General features: G+C 48.8%; 1 protein-coding gene across 1 annotated transcript in view; it reads left to right on the top strand.

Moving 5' to 3' along the window:
* The window catches only part of PRDM16 (PR/SET domain 16), a 627,415-nt gene that overhangs the window by 554,601 nt on the left and 52,733 nt on the right, over positions 1 to 20,081 (top strand). The window contains 2 exon segments of the mRNA XM_029065169.2: positions 9,663 to 9,765; positions 16,813 to 17,011. Of these exon segments, the coding sequence (XP_028921002.1) occupies positions 9,663 to 9,765; positions 16,813 to 17,011 (302 nt within the window).

The raw sequence follows: 20,081 nt of genomic DNA, 5'->3' as shown, positions 1-20,081 counted from the left end.
AGTGCACACATAAGTGCTTAGTAAATAGCATTCATTGTTTGATTAGATCCCAGTTAACACCTAACAGCTGATAACCACCGGAAAGCCCAATTGATACTTAAATTTTCTCTTCCAGTTGAATGGCGACCCCTTCAGCTTCCTTGGCAGCTAGAGGTACCTGTGTGTGTGTCTGAGGGGGTCAGTTATCAACTGAAGCCATCTTATGCCCTGCCTGCTTAGGCATACGTCAGCCAGAGTCAGAGGGAGAGAGACCAAATTTTATCAGTGACTTCAGTCCAACTTGTGTGAGGATCAAACATCTCAGGCAGGGGAGGAGCTTGGGAGAAGTAAGAAATGGTGTAAAGACCAAGGAACATTTGGAGGAAAAAAGTCCCTTTACTTTGCTCCCGCTCTCCAACTCTCTCTTACCCTTCATGTTGCTCCCTTTCGGCTCCCACCCTTGACAGCAATTCTCTTTAAACTCCATCCATCTACTGGACATTAGAAGGAAAGTGAGGGGCGGTAGAAGTAATAATAAGAAACCTTTTTTTCATGAAAAGACATTATAATATAAAGACCATCCCAGGGTTCCCTCTCCTTAATCTGTGTCCAGAAGCTGTAGGGACTTTGAGATCGGCCCTGCTGGTAGGAATCACAAACCCAGCGTCCAAGGGCTGGCAAACCGGCTTGTCAGCAGAGGAGATGCAAGCCCTGAAGGCCCACCTGGATCAAGGTCAGGAAGGACTTTTCCGGCTGCCGCTGATTGTGGCTCATTTGAATAGCGGTCATGTGATTTGCATGATTTGCCATTAACACCGGGGTGTTAAAAGCACCCATGTTACCTCTTTTTTTTTTTTCCATTTTCATTTTAGCATTAACAGAGGCTTAATCCCCTCACAGGACCCGCATTTCCTTTTCTGAGCCTCCCCACATACACCCACCTGCCCCAATTCTAACTGCTCCCTTCCCCACGAGTCCCCTTTCCCTGGGGATCATTGAAGACCTCCACCCCATGCCCCTCGCCCCTGTTTTCTCCTCGGTGAGGGGGTCCTGGGCGTGCCAACGAAAAGCGTTGGCTCTTGAGCTGATTTTGATACTCGGTGAGAGATCCGAAGTGAGGATGCCCAGAGGTCGGACGGGAATCCTCGTCCTCCCTGCCTCTCTTTTTCCCGGGGAGGGAGAAAGGCGGTGGAAGCCTGTTTTGGGGGGGGTTTTTCCATCCAGGCGATGTTCCCGTTCAACGCCTTAGCCTGCCGAGCCCCTGAGCTGTAACAGGTCACCGAGGGGGTCCGGGGAACGAGGGGAGGGGACGCACAGGACCCGGCCACAGGGACCCGTGCGTCTAAGGTGGATGGCAGCGGAAGCAAAGACAGAGCAGAGGCCTGAATTTTGCTAGAGGCTCCGGGTTGCTCTCCTCCAAACTGACCCTCCTCCGTCCCCCACCCTGCTGGCTAGTTGGGGAAAGTGTGGGGGAGGGGATGGATGGACGAAGGGGGTGGGGGGGGGGCTTGGAAACCAGACCCCTTCTTCCCCCCGCCGTGTTAGGCTGAGGGGCCCAGCTTGATGCCAACATTGGCAGGCATCCCGGGGTGGCAAATCCAAGGCAGAGCTCGCATTTGGAGAGAGGGTCCGAATGCAGCTTCCTCCACCCGCCCCGGGGCAGAGGGGTTCAGTCGCTTTCTTTAGCCGCGTGGGATAAAAGGACCTGTTTGCTTGTATTGATGCCTGTTCCCTTGTATTGATGTCTGTCTCCCTCCCCCTCTAGACTGTGAGCCCGTTGTGGGCAGCGATCGTCTCTCTTTATTGCTGTATTGTATTTTCCTAAGCGCTTAGCACAGTGTCCTGCCCCCAGTAAGCGCTCAATAAATAGAAATGAATGATCCGTATTCGGGCAAACTGTTCTTGAGAGCCGGAGCTGCTCTCTTAAACCAGGAGCTTCCGAACCAAACGGACGCACGATGGAATGAGGGGCTTTTTTCAATGTATTTATTTATTTTGGGCGTTGCTTTTCCTCCTGGGAGATAGTCCGTGCCTGGATTCGGAATCCCATCAGAGGGAAGGGGGGAGCCCTTCTGTTTTCGCTGCGATGCCGAGGGAGCGTGATCCCGCATCCCGGGAGCGCTTGATTCCCACCTCCCCCAACCGGGCTCCAAACGGGAAGTTCGGCGCCTCTCGCCGCTCGGCCTCTAAAGAAATAAGAACACTGCCCGTGTTGTTGAGTCACTTTGCAGATGTCTTTTTCAACGCCACCGGTTCGTTTTTCAAAAAGCCCCGACCTCGGACAAGACGAGCCTCAATTTTTATCATTCTAATTGTTCGCTCGTTCCGTCATTTCTCCAGGAAACCTGACTAGAAATACCCTGTTATTACACCGGGGTAGTCATGCGATGGGGTTTGTAATGGGAGTTTTCAAACCAAAACAAGAGAAAGTCGAGTATTAGAAAAACGCTGGAACAGGTGACTTCTCTTGAAAATCGGTATTTGAAATAGTAGAAAAACGAATTTTAAAAGTATACGATTGAGCAAGCGGCATTTTATTCATGGCAAAATCTCCTTGGGGTTGAAAATGACACAGGAGAATAATAAATTGTATAAAATTGAGAGCAAATTAAGAAATAGGAAGGTCTGTAGTCTGGGGGAGGAAGGTGAAGAAAATAATAGACCCCGATATGCATTTCTAGTGCCCAACAGCATATTTGCCTTTTGATCATTTTGGGTTTTACTGGCCGGCCAGCAGATTGCTACTTCTCCCTCCCCTCTCATCCCCCCTCCTCGTTCCCCCGCACTCCGTCCCAGAATAACACCCAGGTCTGTCAGGTAAACAAGGATGTTTCTAATGAAAGATGCTTGAGCCTGAGGTTCTGCACTCTCTCTTTCTCTGCTCTTTTCTCCCCAGCACGGAGGGGGACATTGAAAATGCTGAAACAATCCCGGCTTTGTTGGGAAATGAACCAGTAAGGGGTGCTTTGGAGAGAGAAGGTGCTCAGCATCTGTCTTTGGGCAAACAGCGTAAGATGGGGTTAGATTCCCGGGTGGACTGCAGTTCTCAAGGGATTTTGAGGAAGCTGATATTTTCTGTCATATATCTTTGTTGGAGGCTCGGACTCCCTCCCTGGTCTTTACAGTATACCTCTACAACTCGTGTTTCACTAAAGAGAGAGTTCAGGAATGAAGCCTATGCCGAAGAAAGTCATTTTCCAATATTGAAAACCAAATCCCCCAAACGGGTGAACCTCCCCGTTAAAGAAATCCTCTGGTGCTCGGGTCTTCAGCTGGCCAAGGTTGAGAAACTTTAAAAAGAAAGGAGAGAGTCTTCAAGAATACTGTAGCACCTTAAAAAGACTGCACGAACAGTGTACTCAGAAAGAACCACGGCTGCCGAGTGTATTTTCTTTGCAAACTAAATCCCGGTCTATGAACTCCAATATTTTTCCAAGTTTTATGAATTTAGAATGCAAATACCCTGAGATGGGAATTTTTAAAAAGCCATCTGAGGTTCAGAAAGGACAGCGGGTCAATAACTGTTTCCAAAATGCCTCTTCAAGGAATTATTTAATCTGATGTGAAATAAAAAGCACTTAGCAAACAGAAAGGAAAAACACCCAATCTCTCAACGGGAGTAAATATGAATTCCAAGGTTTATTTTAGGTTTAGCAATGGTGTTCTCTAGAATGAAGGGTTCCTCAGAATGAGAGGGACCCAACTTTTTTTCTCAATGGTTTCTGATCCTTTTTATTGAAAAGCTTGATCAGAGGTGATCCAATGAACCATTAACCAGGTCTTGCAGCTTGGCAATGGACAGGGAGAGGCGGCAGCTGGCAGGCCCCTCTGAAGGACTCAGAGATCTCGCCTGCATTCAAAATTCCATTTCTGAGGGGACACTCCTTTGAACTCCCCGACAGTCAGGGATACCGCTGTAGACACCTCTGGCGCCTGAAGTGTTGAAACGGAGCCCTCCTTTCAGACTGACTTCTGTTTGGCCTCATTGATTTTTCGAGCCATTTTAGGACTGACATTTATTAGACAGTTCCCGCCTCTGATTTCCTGTCAGGGATCAACCACAGAGAAGAACAAAATTAGGGGTCCGGCATAGCCAGGCCCTCACGGACCCCCGGCTGCGTTATTCGAGCTGCCCGGGAAACACGCACGTCTAAGAGTGGGCACGGTGGCTGAGGGAAGGAAAGTGGAAAGAAATCTTCTGAAAAGTAATAGCAATTGTGATGGATGATTTTCCCGGCCTCAGGTGGCTATTAAGACAGGAGACGATCAAAGTACATGAGTTAATTGGACACCATTCTTTCCTGAAAAACGAACTCCAGGCTTTCATAGTGCAGCCGCCATTGTGATCCATAGGCTGATGCAGAAAATAACCTTTTCTCTCAGAGAGTGCCCTTCGCGGCAGGAAGCAAAGGAAGGAGTTACCAAGTGGGTTAAAGAAGGCTTATGTGAACTCACACTGGACGGGGCCAAAGGGGCGCATAGTTAAACCCATAACTTTTACTGACTTTCCCCAGGGTCTCTAGGGACCCCATTTTCCATATGTCCAACAAACTCTGCTGGGCTCCAGCAACGCTTTCATCCCACTCACCCTTTACTGGAGAAGAGGTCTCTCCTGATATTTTGTGTCCACGATTTAAATAAGAGAGTCATCAAAATACGGGGAAACGTTACTCCATCAGGATGCACAATGAAACAGTTTTTCTCCAGATTCCATCCAGGAACTGTCAAATTAAGGACAAGCCGACTTTGGAAAAGTCTTAAATTATTCTTTAAACAAAACCAAGCCAGTGCAGAAAAGTTGAAGAGAGTCAACACACTTTTTTTGTTGCTGTTTGTTTTTTTGGCTGACTTCTCTGACTCGACTGACTTGACTAGCGATAATGGTAATTAAACCGTATCAGAGTCCACATGCCATTTTGGACACAACTGCGTTAACTCTCTCCCCACTGTGGCCCAGCCTCTGTCGGAGTCGGGACCGTCCTGGAACTCATTTGATTCTCCCCAGACAAGCTCGGGGAAAATGGGCCGTGGAGAAGTGAGCTTACAAACGCCGGCGTACGCCCGGGTAAACAAATAAAGGAATTTGAAACTTGGACACGGGGACGCACCGGCCAAACTTCCTTTTCCCTTTGATTTGCGAGGAGGTTGTCGTTGCAAATGCAGGCAGAATGCAGGGAGGGTCTCCAGAGAGACCGGGCTTCCGTGATGAGATTAGGGGGAGTGTCTGAGGACTAAATCTTAGATCACTGAGAGAGAGAGATCAGGACTAAACACCCCTCCTCAGGAGAGAAGAACAGGATAGATGCAGCCACCAAGATAGTGTCTAGGCTAGGACCAGGCCTGCAGTTCCTATGCTTCCTCTCTCTCTCTCTCTCTCTCCCTCTCTCTCTCTCTCTCTCTCTTCCCCTCTAAGTGCAAAGAATGGTGTTTGCTATAAACTTCACTAGCACTGGACTAGCTCTCTGGGAAGCTGTGGCCGTAACTCAGCTCTCGGAACAGATGCATCCCACCCAGAAAAACAAGGTTAGACTTTTCGTCGTTGTACTTGGTGGGGAAGGGCGATGATGTTGACTTTATTTTCTCCCTCTCTTTCTCCCTCTCCTTCCCCTTTAACCCCCCCACCCGAGAGGGCCCCTCTTCCTCTTTTTCCATGGGTTGATAGGCACTTTTCTTCTGGGGTATGTTCTCGGTTAACCTGGGAGAGCAGTAGGGCAGAAAATGCCACCGTGGGGGCAGTTGGGTCCCGGGTTGCTTGGGTCACACTGCTCAGAACTTCTTGAGACCAAAGGAGTGGGTTTCTCTTGCGGGTCATCCAGCCGGGCCCTTGGAGCTGAGTCGTGCGGTGGCTCTGAAAATCCGGGGAGCGAGACAGAGGGAGGGAGGGAAAGTATCACAACATTGTGGTGTCTAGTAAGGAGGTAGGTTTGACTTAGTGAGGACTGCCCTCTCGTGGATCCTTCTGAAAGAAACAGAGGAAGAAACAGTTTTGAGTTTTCCTCAAGACAGGCTCTCTTTCCTCTCCCAAGTCCCCGCTATGCCTCTAGCCACAATTACACCGTTATCACTGAGACAGGTCCCCAGAATTAATTTCCTTCCCTTTTCTGTTTTTTTAAATTTTTTTAATGACGATACAGGCACTCCATTGAAAGTTTAATGATAGTTGCCTGGATGCCGGTCTCGGCTCCGATAGGAGAGTGATTGGACACAGATATCAATAAGGACAGCTTAATAAAAAGATGGAATGCCATAGGAAGATAAGCTGAATTAAGCAGGGGATGAAATGGGTGCTTGCTGAGGGCATTCCTCTTATTACCCAGATTTTTAAAAATGAATCATTCTAGTTTATTAATATTTGGTGCTTGTTTTTTTTCCCCTCTAGCTTACACATAATTTGTACAAAGAGTGAAAGTTCTTTTCATTTTGTGTCCATACACACCTTAACTCGTCTCTGCTGTACAATCCTTGAATCACATCAGCTATTTTATCGGCGACTGGTTTGAATTTAATGCGGAAACACTCCAGGCTGAATGCTCTGTTGAGAAGTTTTGCAGATTAATGAAAACCTGGCATAATCCTCTTGCTTTCGAAGGCATAGGTGACTGTGTTTTATGTGTGTGATGCAGTGGGTGTGTTTGTATGGGTGTGCATGTTGGGCATATTAACTGTGTGTTCCTCTTCTGGCAAAATTGACTGAACTTCGGATTAGAGTGTGTTTCCAAAATGCCATTTGAGAATTCAGTACTTCTATTTTGTGTGTTATTCGACATTCGGTGGCTTAATTCACTTAGCTAAATGGGTGAGGGTCTGAACAAAGTCTAGCATAATGAGGAGGAAACTGGCTGGGGAGGAAGGTGAAGGGGGGAGGGAGGTATCTGACATACTAACTGGAGACCATATCTCCTAGAAGTTTCTTCCCTGCAGAGCGAGAGCCTGACCCTAAGAAAAATACCAAGGGATGGCTGTGGGGCAGGGGGTGAATGTGGGGGCAAAGAGGGCAGAAGTTTGCCCAGAGCAGCCATTTCCTATAGGGTCCCAAGATTTGTTCTGGCTGATCCAACCTGGGCCACAGGGGGAATGACAACGCTACCCCCATTCTTGCTCTCTCTCTCTGAGAAGGGGGTTGGGTTATGAAGCGGCCCTGGGATCTGGCCGGGAGGGCAGCGGGGACCTCCACCCCAAACGTCACAAGCCCCGGTGCTTCCGTTACGTATGCTGCCATGGAGGTGCTGCCCGAGGAGATCTGCCAGGTGGCTTTTCAACCAAGGGGTTAGGCTGGGGCATGGTGGACTCTGGGTTGGGCGGAGTCCTTCCCTCTCTCTAGATCTGCCCGCACCCCACCCTGCAGGGACCATCCGCGGGCCCTTTCACAATAGGAAAGACTCTTGGAGCGGTACTGGCCACTACGTCCGGGGGCATGGACAGTGTCAGCTTAGATTCCAGGAGGAAATGCACAAGGAAGGGTGACCTAGTGGAAAGAGCAAGGGACCTACTGGCAGGAGACCCAGGTTTTAATCTCAGCTCTGCCACTGACCTGCCATGTGACCTTGGATGAGTTACTTAATCTCTCTGGGCCTCAATTTCTTCATCTGTAAAACGAAGATAAGATACCTGCTCTCCCTGCCTCTCAGAATGTGAACCCCATGTGAGAGAGAGACTAGTGGAAGAGGGACTGTGTCCAAAGAAGCAGCATGCCCTAGTGGATAGAGTATAGGCCTTGGAGGCAGAAGGACCTGGGTTCTAATTCCAGCTCTGCCACCTCTCTGCTTTGTGACCTTGGGCAAGTCCCCTCACTTCTCTCTGCCTCGGTAACCTCATCTGTAAAATGGAGTTAAGATTCTGAGCCCTACGTGGGACAGGGGTTCTGTCCAACCCTATTTGCTTGTAACCACCCCAGGGATTAGTACAGTGCCTGGCACAGAGCAAGAGCTTAACAAATACCACAGTTATTATTATTTTCTGATGATCTTGTATCATTCCCAAGCTTAGCACAATATTTTGCACCTGATAAGCACTAATAAAGAACACCATAATTATTATTATTATTGAATGCCAGTCATCTTCCTCTGTTACACTGTTTGATCCATGTCCTTTGTTTGGAGCTCAAAATGTCCCCATCTAGATGGAGCCTTTCCCTTTAAGAGGATCTTCCCTTCACCTCAAAATAAGTTGCCTTATGCTAAAATGTCTCCGAGTAATAGAAGATCTGTTGGACTTTAAACTTCCTCGTGAGGGCCCTGGGAGTGGACCTGTCTGCTGTGTGACCTTGGCCAAGTCACTTCACTTCTCTAGACCTCAGTTACCTCATCTGTAAAATGAGGATTAAGATTGTGAGCTCCACGTGAGACAAGGACTATGTCCAACTGATTTGCTTGTATCTACCCCAGCGCTTAGTACAGTGCCTGGAACATAATAAGTGCTTAACAAATACCATAGTTATTATCCATTTCTCACAAGGCCTGCTGCTTGGCCTTCCCCAAACCCAGGCTTCAGTCGGTCACTCATATTTATTGAGCATCTACTATGTGCAGAGCACTATACTAAGTGCTTGAGAGAGTGCAATATCACAATAAACAGTCACATCCCTCCCCACCCCCCGCCAAAATGAGCTTACAGCCTAGAGGGAGCCCCCCACCCAGTCACTTGTTCTGATGTTGTTTTGCTTTCTATATCCAATCCCTCCTCATGAGCCCATCACCATCCTACCTCCCTCCTCCCATCCACCCATTCTAGTGGTGAGTCTCTTGAGGGCCAAGAACCAAGCCTTTGTTGATCCTTTACTGAATTCCTTCCTAGCGCTCAGCACAGTGATTTTCACAGAGTAAGTGTCCTATAAGTACCATAAATCAATGACCATTAGACTCCCCTGCCTGATTTGGTTTTGGCCAGCCCTTAATTCTTATAGGCCTCGGCCCCAAGGCTGCTGCTTCTCTTCACGGCCTTATTCTCGGCTCTGTGCCTAAACTACCACATTTATTTCCAGTCATCCACAGGAGTAAAGGGAGTGAGCGTTTCGTAAAGCAAGAGAACAAAAACGGCAAAAGATTTAGAAGCCAAGCAAGGCCCTCGCTCAACCGTATTCCGAAGCCGCAACGACATCCTGCCTGACCTCCCTTTCGTCTCAGTGGAAGCCTGGACGCGGTGGTCCCATGCTTCCTTGTGAGGGAAGGAGTGAAAAGGGGCAATAATTTTAGTTGGGGATGGGGCCTGGGAGGGGACAGGCTTCAAAGCGCAACCAGGCCAGAAAGCTAATGTTTTCGGTCCTTTAGCAACTGTCGGGTCTTGTCAGGGACTTGGGATGAGGGAAGCTGGGATCCCAGTCCCAGCAATGATGGGGCGAAAGCCCCCATCCCTAGCCTACGGCATTGGCCCTTTTGCCCGGAAACAGAGGCAGCACCCGTCTGGCTCTCCATTCCCTCTGTAGAAAACCTGTCCCCGGGGAAGACGCCAGGGAACTCCTCAGAGTTGCGGAGGGCAGAGTCGCTGTGGGGCTGGAGTTCTTTGCAAACCCGGCAATCTGCTAAGGCTGGCACGACAGACTCTCAGTGGTAATTATAAAGCAAATCAAGGAGCAAACAGGCCAGCCTCCCTGATTATCAGGAAGAGACGGTGAAAGAGTCAAGCGGGGAGCGATGTGTTTTGCCTTTTTTAAAATTTTTACCTGGTCTCTGATTTCTGTCTCCTAGATCTATTATAAAGTTATTAAGAACATCGAACCGGGGGAAGAGCTGTTGGTGTATATGAAAGAGGGAGCCTATCCCCTGGGAACCATGCCAGCCACTCTTGAAGGTAAGTCCATCTCTTCCACCATCCCTTCCTCTGTATCTGCATTCCAGGGGAGAGCCAATATGTCCCGTATGGAATGCCGATTGCCTACTTCTTCAGCGCGGTAGGTACCCCCAGCTCTGCCAATTACAGACTTTCGACTTATTTATAGCTGCCTCTGGACAGCTGAGGTGGGAGGCCGACTTGGGTTTTTCTGGGAAGAAATTTCCCCAGCTCATTTTTCCCCTAAATGGAGGCAAGGCAGTCGGCTGCCTGGGCCAGACTGGACCCCATGGGATGCCCCAAATTTCTGGAGACCCACCCACCCAAATCTCATTTCCCTTCTGATAATTTTCCACATGCCAGGGAACGTTGAGTGGAAAATCGCTTCTTTCTTCCCAATTTTTTTGTCAGGCTCTCGGTTCAAAGGATGCAAAACATCACCTGGGCCGCTGTGACAGATTGTGGACGATGAAGCTGTTCATTTGTCAGGGCGGGAAAGCGTAAAAAGGCTTCAAACTGGTTTTAAATTGCATCCATAAAGAGCCCTGGGTTTCCCTACCGGTAGCGCTAGCTGAGTTCGATCCAGCCTGACGGTAGATGGGCAAATTTAAAGGGAGGAAAAAATGAAAGGGGCGCAGCTGCACCCGAGGGTCTGGGATGGGGGACAGCTCTCTATCCCGGGGTTCACTCTATGTAGTTTATACCCGAACAGTTACCCTCACGGGAAAAACGATCAAAGTTGTACAGAAGCTTAGAAGACTCTGTGTGCAGAGAGTTATATGGCTAACGTGGGCTCCCTGCTAGAGAAATCCCCTTTCAGGAGAGAAAGAAGAGCAGCAGAGGGCTAACCCCTTTTTCTGCCCAGGCCCGTGGAGCAAAATCCAAAGGCCTTCTGATTCTGGAGCCCTCCCTGCTTTTACCCTGTTGCTGTGCCCAGACTTTCTGGCCTGCCATCCTCTCAGTCCGGGCTCCTCCCTGCCTTGAGGATGCAAGTGGGGTACGCTACCCCATCACAGTCTCCGCCTCTGCCCCGTCCACGGTTGGTCCCTGGCAGTGGCCCGTAGGGAGAAAAGGGCCCTCCCTCCCGCCATTTTGGCGGCCAAGAAGACTTTCTCCTCTCCTGAAGATGCACCTCCCCACCCTCGGCTCTGTGCAAACCCACCAGAGAGAGGGGGGGCCTCCGGGAAAGGCAAGCTGAGGGCACCAAGGCCTGGGTCCCGTTAACTCTTGGACCTCCTGGATGTCTCACCTCCCCCAACCCTGTCCCTTCCCACCACGAGGAAGCAGAGTTTTTATTTTTTTCTCCCCGGTACCCTGAGAGGTTAATCATTCCCACGGGTGCTTAAACGAGCTGAAACGGGGTGGACATTTTTTCCCCCGAGCACACCAAAGTTTAATAATTAATATCACTAACTATAAGGGCCTGTAGAGAGCCATTTCAAGTCCAGGCCCAGAGTGCAGGGTTGAGTCTTTAGGTGGGCCGTTCGGACATCTGGATGAGCTGTTGCAAGATCCTGGGGACCCAGGGTGAGGGCTCAGGAGCCCCCCGCCAGCCCACCCTCCCAGCCAGGAGAGGCCGTGGGCCTTCGGGAGGCGGGCAGCCAAGTGGCTTGTGGTTGGCAGATAAGAAAACCCCGCCAAGGCCCAGCGTTGCCATTCCGATAGCATCTGTGTTCTTTTCTGAAGTTTGGTTTTAATTAGCTGGGAGAGGAAATCAAAGATGCATCCATTTCACGTGGGGCAGGAGGCGGGATCCTGGCGGGTCCTTTGTATTCTGAATTTCCATTCCTCCATCAAGAAAAAAAAAAAGAAAGAAAAAAGTGCCACCTTAATCCCAGTTCCCCTCCACCTTTGGCATTCTTTACCTTTTCCTAATAATTTATCAAACCTTTGCTGGCTAATTGCTTTTAAAACATAATAGCCCAACATCAAATATTTGACTTTTTAATACCCTGTCCCCATTTCAATAATGCTCCCTTTTCCTCTCACCGCCGCGCCCCCACCCCCCCAGTTAAACTCTGAATTGCACAAGAAAGAAAATGCAAAAATGTTCCACACAAAGATAATTATCATAAAAATCTTTTATCCAAACCCCAGCTAAATGCAGCCGGCCCCTTATCACTCCAGGAATTTGGAGTAAGGCTCTTGAACTCTTTTGAGAGTCAAGTCTGGTAGATTAGCATGTAGATGCTACATAATTGCGTTCCCCTCGGTTTCTCTGAAAGCCATTAGGCTCTGATTTATTTTTCTGTTACATTCCTGCTTTGTCATGAGTGTTACTGATGGAACTTTAGATAGGCGAGGACCGCAGCAGATTTGACAAACAAGACATAGAGTACTGGCAGTGATTTTTGTTTTGTTGTGTTGTGGGTTTTGTTTTTTTTTTTTTCCTCCTCCTTCTACTGTTTTTTCTTCTCCTTCTTCCCAGAGATACCAGAGAAAGTAGCCAGTTTCCTAGGATGGTTTATTGAAAAAAGCTCTCAGGTAGCCTAAAATCAAAGCTCCCAATACCAAAAAGGGAACCTATTCACCGATTTGCAGGCTTTGGCCGAATCACCTAACAGATAAAGTTTTATTTTCAGATCCTTGAATTCCTTGAAAGGATTCCCATTTCGGTGTCTGTTGGGAACCCCTCAGCTCTGAGAGACACTTCTTTTTCCTGAGTCCTCACCCCAGAGATTCTCAAAGTGCTTTTCCTTTTATCCGCTGCCTGTTTTGCCCGACGAGAGCACATTTTCTCTCTCTTTGGGCTTTGAGTTTCTAAAAACATGAAAAGTGTGGGTAACGAAAGAAGTCCAGGGGTTCCTTATTCCTCCTTTCCCGTCTCCAAAAGAGAATAAACAAGGGAACAACCAGAATGCATTTTGGTATCCTCTGTACCTTTCAAAGAAAATCAGATCTCAAGGGGTCAGAAATGGATTTTTTCCCCCTCTCTTCCCACTCTATGTTTAGGGAATGTCAGACTTCCCAACTGACAGCCTGTCAGGTAAGCAGGTGTTGTGGGAGATTAATATCTGTTTTTCCTGAGATCATCTCTGAGGTTCAATGAGGCCCTTCCATTTTCATCTGTGATGCGGTGTCGGCACCAAAGAGGATTTTGTGCCTGGCTAGCAAGCAGAGCTATTCCCCTCACAAGCCTGGAATTTGAATAAATACAATTAGGGAGAAAGAGAGGAAAGCAGAGGGAAAGGGAAAGAGGTTTGTCTGGTACCTTAGTTGGGGCCAGCCCCATTCATTTCAGGGTAATACCATTCTGATTTGCCCAATGTAAGAGCCAAACTGAATTTCCATCATAAACCAGAACCGCAGTTTCATACTGGATTTTAAGCTTTGGAGTTAAGGAGTGAAAGAAGTTTGTTCCTAGTTCAAATTATTATGGGTACTCGTCTCTGGAGTTTTGGGTTGTCCCCCAAAAGAAGAGAAATGAAATTTGTGAGCATCTGATGTGCTGCTATTTCCCTAGTTACCTTAGGAGAAGGTCTAAAACCCAGATAAGCCTGAAAAATATTTGGATAATTATCCAGATGTGGAATTTTGGACATCGGCCTCCATTGCTTAAAATTCCCATACCGTCAAGGTTCGCAAAAGCTTTTGAATGGTGGTGAATGAGAATTAGCTTAAATTAAATCCTAAACTTTGTAGTGCACTACAGTCAAAATCTGAGGGTGTCCCTTCCACGAGGTTTATAATCTAGGGGCCCCAGCATAAATGTCCAGAACTCGTCCTTGGGTGTGTCCTGTTTATCCTCAGAATGTCAGAATGCTGGGCAGAGCTGCCCTAAAGTTCCAGGCAGACACTGCTGGGGGTGAAACTGCAGCCATGAGTGTCAGGGTCTTTGAGGACCTCTTGCACACTTGTCTAGATGACTGACGGAAACCTCTCTCAACCATCCGGTTGGAGCTAAATGAAGGAAAGTCCTATGGCTACCTCTGGATTCCAAGACTCCCCGGGGCATTAATTAAGCCTCCCAATAAACTTTTCCTATTTCAACAAGATGGCTGCAGCTTCCTTGGTGGTGGATCTCCTGAAACACAGTGGCGTTCTGGAAGTCTCGGACTCGTTTCCTTCCCCTGCGGCAGTTTGTGCCTATCCATACCCAATCTGATCCGCACAGGGGAGCACAACGGAGGCCACTTATAACCTGGCTATCCCCCCACACACACACTGCTTGGGACACAAAATCCACCCATTATGGACACCCTGCCTTGGGGGGGGCCAATGATGGCCCTCAGGTATCCCAGGCCCCCTTACATCACCCCCATCATCATGCAGGTGTGATGCCAAGTCATCATAAGGACCCACATGAAAATGTTCTTTGCAGAAGTTCACTGCACTTGTGGGGCCGCTGAGGTGCCCCCGGCGGACCCCTGACTCCCTCCCGGGTTCCCCGGAGTATGGGGGTGCTCCTGAGCCATGGGATTTGGCAGCAGGAACTGTGGAAGAGAAAAGCCAGATGGTGAAAATCCAAATGACAGATTTCAAGTCATTTGGTGCTGTATCTGTACCGGACAGGAGACCGGCCTGCTGGAAACCAGACTGTGGCCACAACATAAACCTGGTCGTGTGGCCATCTTCCACTTCGCAGTTCCAAGATTCGGAACGAAGTTGAATGATCCTCCCCACTGTGTGACTGTTTATCTCCCCGTAGATCGATGCGGGAGCGGGTTCTTAGCCTTGGGCACCCACTCTGGGATGTGGACTCGGCACGAAGACCAGAGGGAAAGGCCAAATGGAGTGGGGAAATGTCATTTTCCAGCACTGTTCAGGCTGGTTGTCACCCGTGCTAGAGCCCAGGTCATTGTTCCTCTTGGATACTAGGAGCCCTAAGTGGGGTCCATGTGATTCTCCTTCCTCACGCCCAACGGGCACAGCCATCATGACAGCAATCTGAGGTTCCCGGCCATGAGGAGGGTCTGCTGTGCAGCGGCCTCAGGAAGCCGGGGCTGAGGGGGCTGGAGTCTTGGTGGTGCGATCGTGACTAAGCTTGTCCCAGCCTCGAGCATGACACTAGAAAGAGTGGGCCTGGTGGGTGGCCTGTTTTGTTGGCTTAGGTTGTAGCCAGAGATCCTGTGGCAGAAGCCCAAATAATGGTGCTATTTATTAAGCACTTACTGCACTCCAAGCACCATTCTAAGCACTGAGGTAGATACAAGTTAATCCATTTGGACACATTCCCCTTACCACATGGAGCTCACAGTCTAAGTAGAAGAGAGATCAGGTGTTGAATCTCCAGATGGGGAAACTGAGCCCCAGAGAAGTGAAGTGACTCGCCAAGCTTACCCAGCAGACAGGTGGCAAAGCCAGGATGAGAACCCAAGTCCTCTGGCTCCCAGGACCATGCCCTTTCCTCTAGGCCAAGCTGCTTCCACTACCCCAAAGTTGGCTGACTCTCTGACTCAAAGAACCATTTCACGGGCTTCACCTGACCCCTCAGAATCTCGGGTCTTTGGTCCAGTGTCCAGGGAAAGATAGAGGCACGTCACGTTCTGATGCAGCAATGATTCCTCGCTGCCCGGCTTTCAGGTCCTGATGGGAAAGGGGAGGTCAAGCCCCTTTATCCCATCAAGGGCCGCAAACCTAATGAGGGCCAATGTTTTTTGGTGTTGGAGTCGCACTTGGAGCTGCCGTGAGGCTCAGGGCTGGATGGATCACCTCCTGATTGGCCAGCCGGACCAGGCCAGGGAGCAGAGACCCCCACAGCCCACGCCCGGGGGCCACGACCCATCCAACTCGTATCCCAAATCACCAGTTCCACGGGCCCCCGTTCTCCGCCCGGCCCACACACCTAATTATGCCTCCTGAGTCAAGAGTTCCAGCCGTGGGTCTTTCGTTTGTAGCCAAACCGTCAAGGCAAGAATGCATAATTGGAGAAAGATTTTCCGAACCGGGGCTGGGGTGGGTGGGGGCCGGGGGTGAGGGGCAGGAGGAGGAGGGGAAGGAGGAGAGGGCGTACGTAAGAACACGAACTAATTGAGAAACTTCTGTTGGAGCGGCCGCCTGGGGAGCCGAGTGGAGTGGAGCTCTGGACTGTCCTGTCCCCCCCTCACGGAAGCCGTTTCTGCTGGAAAATTTACAGCTCTGAGTGGATTGTTTATCTTGGCAGGGTGGCCAGGATACTGCCTTGTAAACTTAATAATAGCTGCCCTCTTTTTAATTTGTTTGACCTTGACTACAATAATTTATTATACGCATTAGATCGCTGTTGGGTTTTTTTTTTTTTCCTCCTGAAATTCCTACCCAAGCATCTGGCTGTGCTTTCTGTCGCTGCTCTCGGTGTTTGAGAGCCCCGACTCCCAGGCCCCACTGGCCTGTGCTGGCTGGCTGATTGAGACCAGGCACACCCAAAGACACAATCGGTCAGTCAATGAGTGGTATTTACTGAGTGCTTATTGTGTGCAGAGCGCTATACTGTGTGGGAGAGTACAACGGAATTAGTAGACCAGTTCCCTGCCCACAAGGAGCATATAGTCTAGAGGGCAGCTTACAGCCTGCAATAACAATAATAATTATGGTATTCTTTGTTAAGCACTTACTGTGTGCCAAGCACTGTTCTAAGCACTGGGGTAGACCCAAGGTAATCAGGTTGTCCCACTTTACAGATGAAGTAACTGAGGCACAGAGAAGTTAAGTGACGTGCCCAAAGTCACGCAGCTGACAAGTGGCAGAGCTGGAATTAGAACCCATGACCTCTGACTCCCAAGCCCGGGCTCTTTCCACTAAACCACGCTGCTTCTCTAATCATCATCTTTTAGCCCCGGTGTTCAGGCAGATCTCCTCCGACACCAACCCCCCGCTTCACGGTCGCCTCTTCACGGTACCCTCCTCGCCTCTGGGCCTTGTCCATGCCCCTGGATGGCTGGGTCAGAGGCGGGAGCTGGGGCAGGGAGCAGAGGGAGGAGAGGGTGTTGGCGCTGGACGTATCTGAGCGGGACGGGCCAAGCCCGCTACTGCCTAGCTCCCTGTGAAAGGACATGAGCTCAGGCCTCACGGCCGTGAGCCGGACATTGGTCGCGGGCGTCGCGAAGCGATGGCGGGGTCTGACCCCTCTGCTCTGGTTTCCCCCTTCAGAGGAGCATCCATTCCGCTGCGAGGAATGCGACGAGCTCTTCCAGTCGAAGCTGGACCTGAGGCGGCACAAGAAATACTCCTGCAGCTCCGTGGGTGCTCTGTACGAGACCCTGAGCGAGGAGATCAAGCAGGAAGGCCTCAGTGACGGGCAGGTGCATGAATGCAAAGACTGCGAGAGAATGTTTCCCAACAAATACAGGTAACCTTCTGCCTGCCCCCTGCCCTTCCCCTCCCCTGGCACCCAGGGGACTATTCTAGTGCAAAAGATAAACTCTCAAAGGGCTTCCCGCCTCTGCCCCTACCCCTACCCTCTGCCTGCTTCCTGTTTTTTTTCCTTATGGTATTTTTTATTATTAATAATAATAATTGTGGTATTTGTTAAGTGCTTACGAGGTGCCAGGCACCATGCTGAGCGCTGAGGTGGTTACAAGCAAATTGGGTTGTTCACAGTCCCTGTGCCGTGAGAGGCTCACAGTCTCTCCATTTTACAGATGAGGTAACTGAGACACAGAGATGTGACGTGACCTGCCCAAGGCCTCACAGCAGACAAGTGGCAGATCTGGGATTAGAACCCATGACTTTCTGACTCCCAGGTTCATGCTTTATGCACTACACTGCACTTATCATGTGCTAGGCACTGTACTAACTGCTGGGGTAGACACAAGGTAATCAGGCTGATCACAGTCCGTGACCCAAATGGGGCTCACAGTCTTTATCCTCATTTTACGGTGAGTTAACTGAGGCACAGAGAAGTGAAGTGATTTGCCCATGGTCACAGAGGAGCAGAGCTGGAATGAGGACCCAGATCTTTTGATTCCCAGGCCCATCCTCTTTTCCACTAGGCCATGCTGCTTCTCAGCCTCTTTTCTCCAGAAACATAGGGAGATAATCATAATCATAATAAATATACATTATTATGATTATTATTATAATAATAATCATGATCACTGTGCTATTTTCTCATCGCTTGCTATGTGTCAAGCACTGTTCTAAGCGCAAGGATAGATTCAAGATCACAAAGTTGGACACAAGCCCTGTCCCGTATGGGGCTCACCGTCTAAGAGGAAATGAGAAGCGGTATTACATCCCAATTTTAAAGATGAGGAAATTGAGGCATAGAAAATTTATGTGATTTGCTCAAGGTCACACAGCAGGCAAGTGACAGAGACACAATTAGAACCCAGGTCTTCTGACTCCCAGGCATGTGCTCGTTCCACGAAGCCACACTGCTTCTCTGAGTCTAGCAAGTCAGAATCCAGCTTAGTGGTGGAGGGTCTGTAAACAGTGTGTTCCTCTTTCATCATGTTCATCATCCATAGTATTAAGATTAGCTATTGGCCACTTACTGTGAGCAGAGCAGTGTACTGGGCATCTATAGTGTGCCAACCACGCTACTGAGCCCTTACTCTGTCCAGAGCACCGTACTGAATATCTACTGTGTGCAGAACACTCTTCTGAGCACTTGCTGAGAGCAGGGTACTGTACTTTGGGCTTGGGGGTATATACAGAAGATATATAAAAGGGAAGTCTTATCCACAGAAAATGTATTATCCAGTAGGGGAGCCAAGCAGCCATAAGTGGATAAATATATAAGAGTTATAACTGAGAATAGACATTAATAATAAATGCAAGTGTTCAATAATGTGTTCAGTTATATCAAAAACAAATGAATAAGCACATAAAAGAACCAAGGTGAGAGAGAGAATAGCACTTGGGGGGAGTAAATCAGGGAAGTCCTCCTGGAGGAAGTAGCTTTTTAGCATGACTTTGAAGGAGGGAAGGGGTACAGTAGAGCAAGGCTGAGCAGGAGGGTTCTCCAGAAAGGAGGAAAAGTGTATGTAATAGGTTGGGGGACAGGAGGGCCAACAGTGAGGACCGTTAGGAGATTTATTTTTTTTTTGCTTGGAGGAAAAAAGGCCATAATAGTGATATTTATTGAGTGCTTACTGTGTGCAGAGCACTGTACTAATTGCTAGGGGGAGAACAATACAAGAGAGTTGGAGGATACAGTCCCTGCCCACAAAGAGCTTACAGACTAGAAGGGGAGTTGATGTTAAAATATATGACAGGAGAAAGCTTGGGGTGGGGAGAGAGCTGAGAGGGAGCTGAGAAATGATCAGTCAGGAGAATTTCTGCATTCTGGCCTGTGAAAGGATACCAGAAGAGGCGGTGGAGGAGGAGGAGGAGGACAGTGAATAGTTGTCCTCTCCCTCATTTCCCAGCCTCAATCAAACAAACATCCATCAGTGGTGTTTACCAGCATTCCCAAAAGAGGTGGAAACAAAGAATCGAGTAAAACACCCCAGAACAGGTTAGTCAGATCAAACTAGGAGGATTTTGAGAAGGATTTTCTACATCCCCATTTCCTCTGCCTGGGCGTCTGGTCTATAAATCAATCAATCCAGAGAATTTATTGAGCAATCACCATGGGCTGACCACTTGATCAAGTGCTTAAGGGTATACAGTAGAATTAGTATATGTGATCCTTGCCCTCAAGGAGCCTACATTCAAATGAGGTAGACAGACATAAAACAATTTGCAAAGAGGAGGAAGAAGTGCTTCAATAGTAGGATGTGTAAATCAATTTGTAGTATGGAACTGGCAGGCAGCCATTGATTTGGGAGGAGGGACCATATTGACCCGTCCTTGATAGGTATTATAGGTATACCTCTTATAGGTAATATGATAGGTATTGGGGAAGCAGTTTGGCATAGTGGATAGAGCACAGGCTGGGAATCGAAAGGACCTAGATTCTAAGCCCAACTCTGCCACTTTACTGCTCTGAGACCTCGGGCAAGTTGCTTCACTTCTATGTGCCTCAGTTATCTCATCTGTAAAGTGTGATTAAGATGGTGAGTCCCATGTGGGACAGGGAGACAGGCCAGGGAGAAAGTTCCCTGTGTTCAACCCAATTTTCTTGTATCTGCCCCAGCCCTTAGTACACTGCTCGTCACATAGTAAGCACTTAACAAATTCATTCATTCATTTATTCAATAGTATTTATTGAGCGCTTACTATGTGCAGAGCACTGTACTAAGCTCTTGGAATGTATAATTCAGCAACAGATAGAGACATTCCCTGCCCAGTAACGGGCTTCAGTCTAAACGGGGGAGACAGACAGCAAAGCAAAACAGAACAAAACAAAACCAGACAACATCATCAAGAAAAATAGAATCATGGAGCTGTACACCTCATTAACAAAATAAATAGGGTAATAAATAATATATACAAATAAACACAATGCTGAGGCGAGGGGAAGGGGGAAAAGC

The sequence above is a fragment of the Ornithorhynchus anatinus genome, chromosome 5 (genome assembly GCF_004115215.2).
Source record: "Ornithorhynchus anatinus isolate Pmale09 chromosome 5, mOrnAna1.pri.v4, whole genome shotgun sequence".
Lineage (NCBI taxonomy): Eukaryota > Metazoa > Chordata > Mammalia > Monotremata > Ornithorhynchidae > Ornithorhynchus > Ornithorhynchus anatinus.
Note: the sequence above shows the minus strand (reverse complement) of the source record. Positions and strands in the feature narration are given on the sequence as shown.